Source organism: Dipodomys ordii, unplaced genomic scaffold (genome assembly GCF_000151885.1).
Source record: "Dipodomys ordii isolate 6190 unplaced genomic scaffold, Dord_2.0 Scaffold179, whole genome shotgun sequence".
NCBI classification, from domain to species: Eukaryota; Metazoa; Chordata; class Mammalia; order Rodentia; family Heteromyidae; genus Dipodomys; species Dipodomys ordii.
Genome location: NW_012267395.1, coordinates 1,004,536 through 1,015,091, shown reverse-complemented (window position 1 = coordinate 1,015,091; position 10,556 = coordinate 1,004,536). Strand labels below are relative to the sequence as shown.

Genomic DNA, 10,556 nt, shown 5'->3' with positions numbered 1-10,556 from the left:
CCCTGGGAAGTGCAGCCAGGTCGAGGAGCCTGGAGGCGCCAGTCCGAGGCGAGACTCCGCTCATCCTGGAAGGAGACTCGGGAGGGAACCACCTTTTTGCCAAGTGGGGCAGAGGACATAGATACCAGCCTGGAGATACAGGGCCTCTGGGTAGGAGGTGACATGTCTGGCAGAAACCAGGGGCGGTCTGAAAACAGTCTGAGATAAGGGCACCACCCAGGCAAAAGTGAGAGGTAGGAACAATATGGTTTCCACACTCATCCTCTATTTGAACTCTTGGCTCATGCCCTCCCTCAGCATCTCAAGATGCTAGACATCCAATAGGCTGCAGGATTTCACCCTTTACACAGGAAAAGTTGAGTTCTCAAAGCGCTACTGAAACACTCGTACAGGTCTAAAGCCCTGGTCCCACACCAGCCACCATTGCTGGTACCGTGATACTGAGACCTTCATGGTCAAACCTGCTCATTATGATGAGAAGAACCTAGGACCAGATATAGATACATATGTGTATGTACATATATAGAGATACATATGCACATACAGATAGATTGATGATGTACAGGGAAGAGGGCCTACTTGGGCACCTGTGACACTCCTGAGAGCATACTCGAGCCCACTGTAACTCCTTTTGTTCCTGAGGTTAGGGTTTCTTGGCCTTTTCCTCCAGGAAGGTCTCCTGGTCATCTTAGGGTAGACAATCAGAGCCCCTAAAGCTTACATTCTGTTGGCTGTTCTGTCTTGAACTCCCAGGAAGCCCCCATCCTTCCATCCTTCCGTGCAGCTTGGTTGGCAAGTCACACACTCTGAGGCCTGGCCCAGGCAAAATAATCCTGGTGAGCCACTTTCAAGGACTTTTCCTCCCAATGTGTCAGGATGCTCTGGAGCCCAAAGGCAGAGTCTGGAAGTGGAGACTGTGGCTTCAAAGAGGTCACCCGAAATCCCCACAGGAATCCTTTCTGCCCCTCCCTTTCAGATTAACCGAAACCTGCTAATTGTGGCAACCTCCAAAGGTTCCCCTCCCCCACAGCCTCTTTCTCCTTTCCCCTCCCCCTTTCATCCGAATGATAAAGGACCAGCCCGCCAGCCTGGCTTCAAACTCTGGCCCTGCCTCAGCACTCTACCTCAGCACTTTGAGCCCTTCAGTAGATCTCGATCCAGCTTAAGTTGCCTGCCTCCCCTGCATGGGGCCTTGTGACTCCAGCCTGGGGCCCCGAGAGGCAGAGTCAACCTCAAAGCCACCCAAGAGGAAGAAGAAGAGATACCTGCGACATGACAAGCCCCCGTACACCTACTTGGCTATGATCGCCTTGGTGATTCAGGCTGCACCCTCCCGCAGGCTGAAGCTGGCCCAGGTGAGCTCCCTCACACTTGGTGGTCAAGCCTTTCCCTGACCCATTCTCCCAGCAACCCAAGGACCAGGCTTGGCTTTTACCTCCACCTAGTCTTTCTGCTACCAAGACAGGTCCTGAAAGCTGAGTTACTCAGGGGACACCCTTCTCTCAGAACTGCAGGCCTGTAGGCCTAGAAGTGTTCCCTTGTGAGGTGGGGAGGGTGCTGGGTAACCCCTGAACTGAGTGAGGGCTGGGGTGGTCCTCAATCCTGCTCACAGCCCTGGCTGCAACCTGGTTTCAGATCATTCGTCAGGTCCAGGCCATGTTCCCCTTCTTCAGGGATGACTACGAAGGCTGGAAGGACTCCATCCGCCACAACCTTTCCTCCAACCCGTGCTTCCGCAAGGTGGGACAGAAAGGGGTCAGAGCCCAAGGGGAGGGGTGGGCAGGGAGGCCCTCCCTACTCAAGCCTACCTCTCCACACACACAGGTGCCCAAGGACCCTTCGAAGCCACAGGCCAAGGGTAACTTTTGGGTGGTGGATGTGAGCCTGATTCCGGCCGAGGCACTGCGGCTGCAGAACACTGCTCTGTGCCGGCGCTGGCAGGACCACCGTGCACACAGAGCCTTTGCCAAGGACCTCAGCCCCTATGTGCTTCAAGGCAGGCCTTACCCCCCGCCCAGTCCCCCACCACTCCCGAGGGAGGGCTTCAGCATCAAGTCCCTGCTAGGGGATCCCAAGGAGGGGGTAAGCTGGCCCCAGCAGTCCACCCAGGTCAGACAGAGCAGCCCAACTCAAGCAGGCACAGGGTCCCCTAGGGAGGAGGTGGTACCCACCCCACCCCTGTCCTCTGAGAGGCCTCTGTGGCCCCTCTGCCCTTTCCCAGGGCCCACTAGAGTAGAAAGGGAAACTCCACAGGGGCCAGTCATTCGGCCATCACCTCTCTCCCCAGAGCCCAGTACCTGGCCCCTCCACTTACTGCAGGATACCCCAGACCCTGAGGGACTGTCCAGCAGGAGACAAAGGGCCTCTCTGTGGGGACAGCTGCCTACCTCCTACTTACCCATTTATACTCCGAATGTGGTAATGCCTTTGGCCCCACTACCACCCACCTCCTGTCCTGGGTGCCCACCTTCAAGTAATCCAGCCTACTGGGGGGTAGCTCCTGAATCCCAGGGGTCCCAGGGGCTGCTCTGGGATCTGGACTCTCTCTTCCAGGGAGTGCCACCCAACAAGAGCATCTATGATGTATGGGTTAGCCACCCTTGGGACCTGGCTTCTTCTGCCCCAGGCTGGCTGCTCTCCTGGTACAGCCTTTGAAGATTCTTGGACAGGGACTGCTTTTCTCTTATCCCCAGCTTGAGGGTAAACCTAGTTTAGGAAAGTCTCAAATAGCTACAACAATCTTGAAGCAGCAGGCATGGCCTTGCTGAGAATCCTGCTTTATTGGGTTGGTGGTCCAGCAGGTACACCTGACCCTTGTCAGTTATGCCTCTGCCTCCCCCAGCCCCAGGGGCAGAGCTGGAGAAGCGGGTTCAGCCTGGGGTAGCCCTTCTTGGTCCCATCTTCTCAGGCTCACACACCATCTATCTGTCCATCCATCACTATCTGTCACCTCCTCTCCCGGGCTCCAGGCTGGGGGAGGGACAGTTGAATGAGTCCAGGCTGAAGTCCTTCCTGCCCTCCCTCAACTGTCTGGGAAGGAGGTAGCACCTTTTGAGGAAATATTTAAGAAATGAAGACACAACCCTACATAACTCTTGGGGTGATGCTGGTTGGGGAGATAACAGTAAAGGAATTTACAGCATTTTAATTTCAAGTCTGATTTGGGGGCAGGGATCCTGACTTGGGAAGCCACTTGGCCAGTCTGAGTCCTGGTTCCTGCAGCTCTGGGATCTCCTGCTGTGGACTGTGATAACAGGCAAATGGTGATAAGGAGAGCCGCGGGCTCTGGTCAGCTGGGGGGAGGGGGCAGTTATTTCTCCAGACATAACTCTGCTGGCTAAGAAGTGGGGGGCAATTCGACATTAGAGGGAGCAGTAGATCCCCAGGGGGCAAAGAGGTTACTGGGAGATGGGGTGTAGGAGCTTTTCTACCACCTCTGCCGGCAGAGGCGCTACCTCAGCCCCACCCACCCCAGGCAGGGCTTCTACCCAGGACTACGGAGGTGGGATCCCCGGGGCGGAGAGATCCAAGCCAGAGCCACTGCCCGGGCTGTGGCTTGGAGGGCTGCCGGGTGACGGCGTAGGAGTGCAGGGAGTTCCAGTGAGTGGGGTGTCAGTACTAAGGGAGGAAGGAGTCCCAGAGCCTGGGGCTCTGTGGCGCCGGGCTGGACCCAGTTCCACCTGACCCACTCGCTCGGCAAACTTGAGTGAGCAGACGGTCTCCCCGAGGTCTTCTGGCCGCGTGGAGATCTGCAAGGGAGCAGAGATGGTGGGTGGGAGGGTTCCCTGGGTGGTGCCTGCCAGGCAGACGACCCTCCTAAGCCCCGCGCCACGCTGACCCACCTGCAGGAGCAGGACTGCCGTGGTGCCTGGGCCCAGCGCCGGCTGAAGCAGGCGCGTGAGCTTGGAGTCTCGGAAGGGCACGTGTGGCCGCCGAGCGCGCAGGGCAGCCATCACACCCCCAAGTGCCAGCAGCGAGCGGTTGATAGTCTGGGCCTCTCGAAGACGCCGGGGGCCATGCAGGTCTCCCCTTGGCACGCTTGCTGCACCCAGCTTCCATGCGCGCTCAGATCCCGCCAGGTCTACCAGGTGCAGCGTGCCTGTCGGGGATGTGCAAGACAGATGTGGAGACCGGCCAGACGTGTGAGACCTGTGGTGCACGGGAAAACCCCGGCGCTCGGCGCTGTACCTGCAGTGCCCTGAGCACAAGGAGCAGCGGCAGAGCACAACCGGAGCGTGACCAGGGCGTGGGAGCGGGAACTATGCTGGTTCATAGCAGTTGCAGCTGTGGCCCGGTTGCTCCTCCCCAGACTCAGCATCTAGAAAGAGCAGTCAGGGCTGGCCTGATGTGGGGTTCTCACCCCCCAGCACAAGGACAGACCCTGGAGGGCAATCTTACCTGGTGTAGGGTCTCTAGGTCCGGCACATCCCAGTGCGTGAGACCAGCCACCTGGACCCCACCCTGGCCTGCTGGCCCCTGCCTCACCACCAGGTGCGCTGGTGGTCCTGGGGCCAGGAGATCCCTGGTGAGAAAGGGGGTAAGCTTGGTGGCTCTGCCCGGCTCTAGGAATGGCCACAGAGGCCCTAGGCCAAACAGGAAGTGGTCCCCCGGGGCAGCCAACCTGACTGCCTCATTGTAGATCTCCACCATGCTGAGGGTCACTCGGTGCTGGCCTCCAGTCTCCATTTCCTGGAACAGTGACTGCAGAGCCCGAGGGGCTATGCCAGGGTCCTCAGGTGGGCCCTAGGGATAGTGCAGTCCCACACTGGATTCACAGCCAAGTACCCAGGGCCTTGCCCTCCAAGCTGAGGTTCTAACTCACCTCCATGCTGTAGGTCTTCCCAGACCCAGTCTGACCATAGGTGAAGATGCAGACACTGTAGCCTCTGAGGCAGGACAGCACAGCTGGCTCTAGCTGACTAAACACCTAAGGGCAAAAGGGGTGGGAAAATGTCTTGGTCCCTTATTTCCTGTTCAGAACCTGGAAAGGTAAGAAGTGCAATATAAGGTGAATGGAGTATATCTTGCCTGAGAAGTAACTCTAAGAGACCACAGTAGGTCACAGAGGAGACTCTACCTCCCTAGAAAAGGTGATAATTTCATTATTGTTATTTGAGTGTGTGTGTGTGTGCACGCACATGTGGATGCTGGTTCTGGGATTTGAACTCAGCCTGGGCACTGTCCCTGAGCTTTTCCTAAAGGCAGTCCTCTACCACTTGAACCACAGTGCCACTTCCAGCTCTTTCTGAGTTCATTGGAAGTAAGAGTCACACTGTCTTTTCTGCCTGGGCTGGCTTCAAACTGAGATCCTCATATCTCGGTTTCCTGAGTAGTTGGGTTTACAGGCATGAGCCACCAGCATCAGGCAAAAGGTGATTTTTTTTTTTTTTTTTGTCGGTCATGGGGCTTGAACTCTGGGCCTGGGCGCTGTCCCACAGCTCTTCAGCTCAAGGTGAGCGCTCTACCACTTGAGCTACAGCGCCACTTCCGGTTTTCTGGTGGTTTTATTGGAGATAGGAGTCTCACGGTCTTACGTGCCCGGGCTGGCTTTGAACCGCGATCCTCAGATCTCAGCCTCCTGAGTAGCTAGGATTACAAGCATGAGCCACCAGCGCCCGGCAAAAGGTGATTTTTTTTTAAGAATTAGCCAGGCAAGAGCTGGGGATGTGGATTAGTGGTAGAGTGCTTGCCTAGCATGCATGAAACCCTGGATTCAATTCCTCAGTATCACATACACAGAAAAGATTGTAAGTGGCACTGTGGCTCAAGTGGTAGAACACTAGCCTGGAACAAAAAGAAGCTCAGGGACAGTGCCCAGGCCCTGAGTTCAAGCTCCAGGACTGGCAAAAAAAAAAAAAAAAAAGAATTAACCAGGCAAAAAAGGGAATAGCATATAGAGAATGTAGGATCCCAACACTACGTAGGAGATTCTGGCAGTAGCAGTTGAGGGCCAGATGCTGGGGCCTGATTGCCTAACACAAACTAGGCATTTACTCCTCATCCTTGAAGCCAGTTACTGTCCATCCTTTCTGCCTATTCCCCTCTGTAGCACCTATTTTGAGGGCTAACAGGCAAAGTGCCAGCCAGTCAGGGTCAGGGCAATACAAAGGATGTGCTCCAAAAAGGCGTGTGGTTGTGAAGGATAGTGGTCAGCCAAGACTGTTGGAGCCCGGTCCCTGAGAGGTGAAGAGAGGCTGAGGTAGGACATGCAGCTGGGACATTCATCCTTTGACAACTGGTTACAGTAGCAGCCTTCTGAGGGAAAAAGAATTCCTGATGGGGCAAAAGAATCACTGTGAATGTTGATGCAGAAATGAAAACACAGGTGAAGTGTTTCCTAGCAGATGCCTCTGGTCCAGACATTAGATAGAGGACCCTGTCCAGAAGAGCTATGGCAGTGGACAAGAGAAAGGGGGAGGGGGCAGTGCAGAACTGTAGTTTGGGGTGGAGCTGAGGCTGGGGAACTCATGTGACAGAAGACAGGTAGATGCAAAGTGAGTCAGTACTGGGCCCTCTGCCCTTGCCTGCCCATCATCATCTGACACCTGCAAGATCAGCTGGTGAATAGTCTATTACCTAATCCAGCTCAGCTACAGGAACTCCAGAGGCACTGTATGTGCAAATGCAAAACAAGTTGGTGGGCTGGGACATGAGCCACTGCTTTTCTACTGATATCTAGCATGTAAATGGGATGCTCCTACAAGAGTTAGGTTCTGCCCCTACAGGTAGACAGTCTGAATCCTCAGGAGGAGTGGTCAGCCCGCGAAGCTTGAGGGGAGGATGTACTAAGCCAGCACCTGTGGGAGAACTGTCCTCTACCACTAGCGTCCAGCCGTGCTCTACAGCCAGCTCTACCAAGCAATAACTGTCACCTCAAACAGGTTCGTGCTCCTTAACACCCAGCTGAGTGGCCAGTCCTGCCTCCCAGGTATTCTAGTAGTTCCATTCCCTGCTGGAGCCCAGCTACCTTCCCTTTTTTAGGTGGACAAACAGACAAGTGAAGGAGAAATGGGACTCTTTTGGACTTGTAAAGTTCAGGACAGGTGAAGAAAGCAGATGTCACCTCCTCCTGACTGGCATCTGGGGGGAAAACCCAGTCCAAGCAGAAGCGACGCTGGCGCCCTCTATAGCAGGTGGTGATGGTGCCAGCAGGTCCAGGCTCCAGGCTCACCAGGCTAGAGGGTGTTCCGGGCCTCAGCCGACACAGGACGCGGATGTTTCCTGAAGTGGAGATCAGATCGGCAGATGGCTTCCTTGGCCCTGCAGCCTGGAGAGGCTAGACTTCCTCCAGCCTGCTCTTCCCCATTGCTCCCTGCCCCAAGCCACCATACCCTTGAGCTCCAACAGACGCCCTGGGCCTCCCGTTGGGGGCCTCTGATGCCCCTCAGGATGCTGAGCCACAGCTTTTTCAGATGACAGTGCCCCCAAGGCCCAGGACACCTGAGGAAATAGGGATGTAAGGGAGGTAAAGACAGGTCTCCAGGCTGCTCCAAGTATAGTGGGGTGCTGAGAGCAAGAGAGAGTCACTGTGTGGCCACCAACTATGGTGGTCTACAAGTTCTCATGGCTTTCAGCCCCAGTGGGTCTGAGATGGAACCCAGTAATCTTAGGTAAGGACATTACATCATCTGTCCCTCTGCGTTTCTCAGCAATTCAGTTTCACAGAACAGTAACAGTGGGCCAACAACTGACCCACTGATGCATACCACTTCCCAAGGCTCAGAGGAAGAGATAACAGGGGCTCTCCCAGGAAGAACAATGAGAAGACTACCCATAGACACCAGGGAAGGAGGGAGCCTAACCTGACCCTGGGCCTCACTCAGTGAGCCCTGGCAGCTTTGGGTAAAGGTGCTGACCAGTCCTCGGAGGTCCCCGCAGCCCTGACGAAGGCTGGCCATCCGTGCTCGAAGTCCTGGAGGAGGATGGCTGTTGAGAAGGAAAGCCCAAACCACAGGGCAGTTCCAGCCCTCTGCCCCCAGCCCTTACCTGCCAGCTGCCCATGCACCTGTTGTAGCTCCCGTCTGCAGTTCTGCTCTGTCTCCTGCTGGAGCTGCTGAAGGGCCCCTCGAAGGCCCTGCAGCTGCACCTCCTGAACTCCCAGCTGCCCCACCCAACCCCGCCCGTCACTGAGGAAACAGGCACTTGCCAGACCCTACCTCAGATGCCCCCTCCCAGTGTCTCAGCCCTCTTTATCTGTAGGACCCAAGCCCACCTGGACTCGGAGGGCTTCTGTGGTGTCTTGGGCCTCCTGAAGCCGGCCCTGGAGCTCCAACAGAGCCTCTGCCTCCTCCTGCAGGAGGGTGGGGGCTAGGTGGGCCGCAGAGCCAGTTAGGAACTCGGGAAGGGGAATTCTGTGGGTCCATCTCACAGACAGGAAGGCCAAATCAAAAGTACTCAGAACAGCTGAACCCATGACTCCCAGATCCCTGCAGGGAGTTCCCCTAGTTCCTCTGCTTTCCTGGGATCACTGAGAGACATCATTAAAGAGGGTTCTGCAACTTATATATCAACTTCCTGAGAGGCTGCCCTGCAAAGGCCATCCCAGGGCACCCCTGACAGGGCCTGCTACAGAAAACACCAAGTCCTGAGGGGGCTTAGGCATTGTCGGTGGATGACAGATGTGCTGTAGAAGCCTGGGCTTCAGGAATGGCAGCAGTCAGGGAGCAGGGTACCTGCTGAGGCCTGGTAGAGGGGCTCGGGCCCCAGTGTAACAGGAGGTCTCGCGTGAGGCTCAGGCTCTGTTTTAAGGCCTCATTCTCCAGTGTGAGATGCTGAACCCTTTTTTCTGAATCCGTTGCCCCCTGCAGAGAGAAAGAGAGGGAAGCCCTCAGGACCTACCTAGAACTCCAGTCCTCCTGCCTGCTCCAGCCCCCCAGCAGCCTCACCGCTCCCAGGCGCAGGCGGCCCAGCTCTTCCTCCTGCTGCTCTAGCTGCTGCCGCAGCTCTTCCACCTGCAAAGAGCCAAGACAGAAGGGAACTCCTTTTGGGAAGGAGCTCCCACTCCCCAGTTCCTGCAGCTCTTGGGTCCCTCACCTGTCCAAGGATGAGCTGCTCTAGCCGCTGCCAAGCCCTCTGCTCTTCCTCCAACTGAGAAGGCTGCCGTCCCTGGGCCTCACCCGTGGGTGCCTCATTGAGGACAGGGGTGGGACAGGAGGGGTTTTCTTCTGGTGACAGAGATCCTGGAAATGAGTAGGATTGAGAAGGTGACTGTCCTGAATCCTGAGGAGCACAGCTGGGCTTAGGACTCCTTATTCCAGGCAGCCCACGTTCTGACAGACCTCCTCCCACAGGCTGTACCCCTTACAAACCATCTATGGTGGGGAGCTGCACTGGCAAGGCTGGCTGCGTTCCCTGAAGCAGAGCCTGCCTTCCCCTGGGGCTCCGAATCCATGTCAGAAGGGCCAAGAGCTGACTGGTCAAGGTCAACAGCGGAGGGACCTCACCAGGCTGTGGAGGACAGTAAGAAGAATAAGAGAGGGGCTGGGAAGGTGGCTCAGTGGTAGAGCGCTTGCCTTGCATGCATGAGGCCCTGGGTTCAATTCCTCAGCACTACATAAGCAAAAAGAAAAAAGCCGGAAGTGGTGCTGTGGCTCAAGTGGTAGAGCGCCTTGAGCTGAAGAGCTGAGGGACAGCGCCCAGGCCCAGAGTTCAGGCCCCACGACCGGACCCCCCCCAAAAAGAAGAAGAATAAAAGAAGAAAGCTGGGCACCTGTGGCTTACTCCTGTCATCCTAGCTATTCAAGAGACTAAGAGTTGAGGATCGTGGTTCAAAGCCAGTTGGTCAGGGAAGTCTGTGAGACTCTTATCTCCAGTTAACCACCAGACAAGGGGTGCTGTGACTCAAAGTGGTAAAGAGCTAGCCTTGAGTAAAAGCTCAGGGACAGAGCCCAGGCACTGAGTTCAAGTCCCACCATCGATCAACAAGCAGATAGATGATAGATAGATAGATAGATAGATCGATCGATCGATCTAGAGGAGTGGTGGCTGGAGCAGCCTGTGCCCGCTCACCTGGTCTTGGTTGGGAGGGTTCGCACAGCCCTCCTCTGCCCCCAGCTGGACGGAGAGGAACTCGGCAAGGCGCAGGAGGGCTTCCTCCAGGGAAACCTCGGCAGGCCGGCCCTCAGCTCGCGCCTCCAGACCATCCTGGGCCTCGGAGCGGCCTGCGAGGCGGCGCGCGGGGGAGGGGTCCGTGTCACGTGCGGGAGGGTGGGGCTGCTCTCCCCCCAGTGAGGTCACCCCCTCTCCGGCAGGGCTACCCCACCCCCCAGGGCTCCGAGGCCCCCCTTCCCTACCGGCCAGGCCGGTCAGCTCGGTCCACAGCTCCGACGAGAGCTGATCCGGGTGACGACGACCCCTGGGCTTGCATCCGGCCCCCTAGAGAGAGCGGGGGCACCCCTAGGAGGGAGCGGGGGCCCGCGACGGGCTCCTGCCCCCCGGAGCCCGGCCGAGGGCTGCGGCCGGCCCCTGCTCCCCACCCCCGGAGGATGGTCCTGAGGCTGGCGAGGAGCGTACTTTTCCCGGGTCGCCTTTCCCTCCCTCGCGAAAGTCGTGTGTGC

General features: G+C 56.9%; 2 protein-coding genes across 2 annotated transcripts in view; one reads left to right on the top strand and one right to left on the bottom strand.

The window, feature by feature from the left end:
- The first annotated feature begins 1,184 nt into the window (after nt 1-1,184).
- Foxh1 (forkhead box H1) lies at nt 1,185-2,655 on the top strand. The gene is made up of 3 exons (XM_013033903.1): nt 1,185-1,355; nt 1,636-1,740; nt 1,825-2,655. The coding sequence occupies exons 1-3, from the start codon at nt 1,185-1,187 to the stop codon at nt 2,653-2,655; spliced, it is 1,107 nt and encodes a 368-aa protein (XP_012889357.1).
- A 108-nt stretch (nt 2,656-2,763) lies between these two features.
- The window catches only part of Kifc2 (kinesin family member C2), an 8,218-nt gene continuing 425 nt past the window's right edge, over nt 2,764-10,556 (bottom strand). The window contains exons 2-18 of the mRNA XM_013033857.1: nt 10,293-10,374; nt 10,009-10,160; nt 9,309-9,447; nt 9,034-9,179; nt 8,886-8,951; nt 8,673-8,801; nt 8,213-8,290; nt 7,987-8,101; nt 7,803-7,912; nt 7,332-7,440; nt 7,064-7,221; nt 4,823-4,927; nt 4,622-4,743; nt 4,399-4,522; nt 4,189-4,318; nt 3,843-4,099; nt 2,764-3,749 (exon numbers count right to left, since the gene is read on the bottom strand). Of these exons, the coding sequence (XP_012889311.1) occupies nt 3,495-3,749; nt 3,843-4,099; nt 4,189-4,318; nt 4,399-4,522; nt 4,622-4,743; nt 4,823-4,927; nt 7,064-7,221; nt 7,332-7,440; nt 7,803-7,912; nt 7,987-8,101; nt 8,213-8,290; nt 8,673-8,801; nt 8,886-8,951; nt 9,034-9,179; nt 9,309-9,447; nt 10,009-10,160; nt 10,293-10,374 (2,277 nt within the window). The 3' untranslated portion in view covers nt 2,764-3,494. The remainder of the gene's footprint in view (nt 3,750-3,842; nt 4,100-4,188; nt 4,319-4,398; nt 4,523-4,621; nt 4,744-4,822; nt 4,928-7,063; nt 7,222-7,331; nt 7,441-7,802; nt 7,913-7,986; nt 8,102-8,212; nt 8,291-8,672; nt 8,802-8,885; nt 8,952-9,033; nt 9,180-9,308; nt 9,448-10,008; nt 10,161-10,292; nt 10,375-10,556) is intronic.

Bases quoted from the DNA above. Each gene is read 5' to 3' on its own strand.
- Foxh1 (XM_013033903.1), top strand. From the start codon at position 1,185: ATGGGGCCTTGTGACTCCAGCCTGGGGCCCCGAGAGGCAGAGTCAACC. The intron at 1,356-1,635 runs GTGAGCTCCCTC...ACCTGGTTTCAG, and splicing joins GCAGGCTGAAGCTGGCCCAG to ATCATTCGTCAGGTCCAGGC. The intron at 1,741-1,824 runs GTGGGACAGAAA...CCACACACACAG, and splicing joins CCAACCCGTGCTTCCGCAAG to GTGCCCAAGGACCCTTCGAA.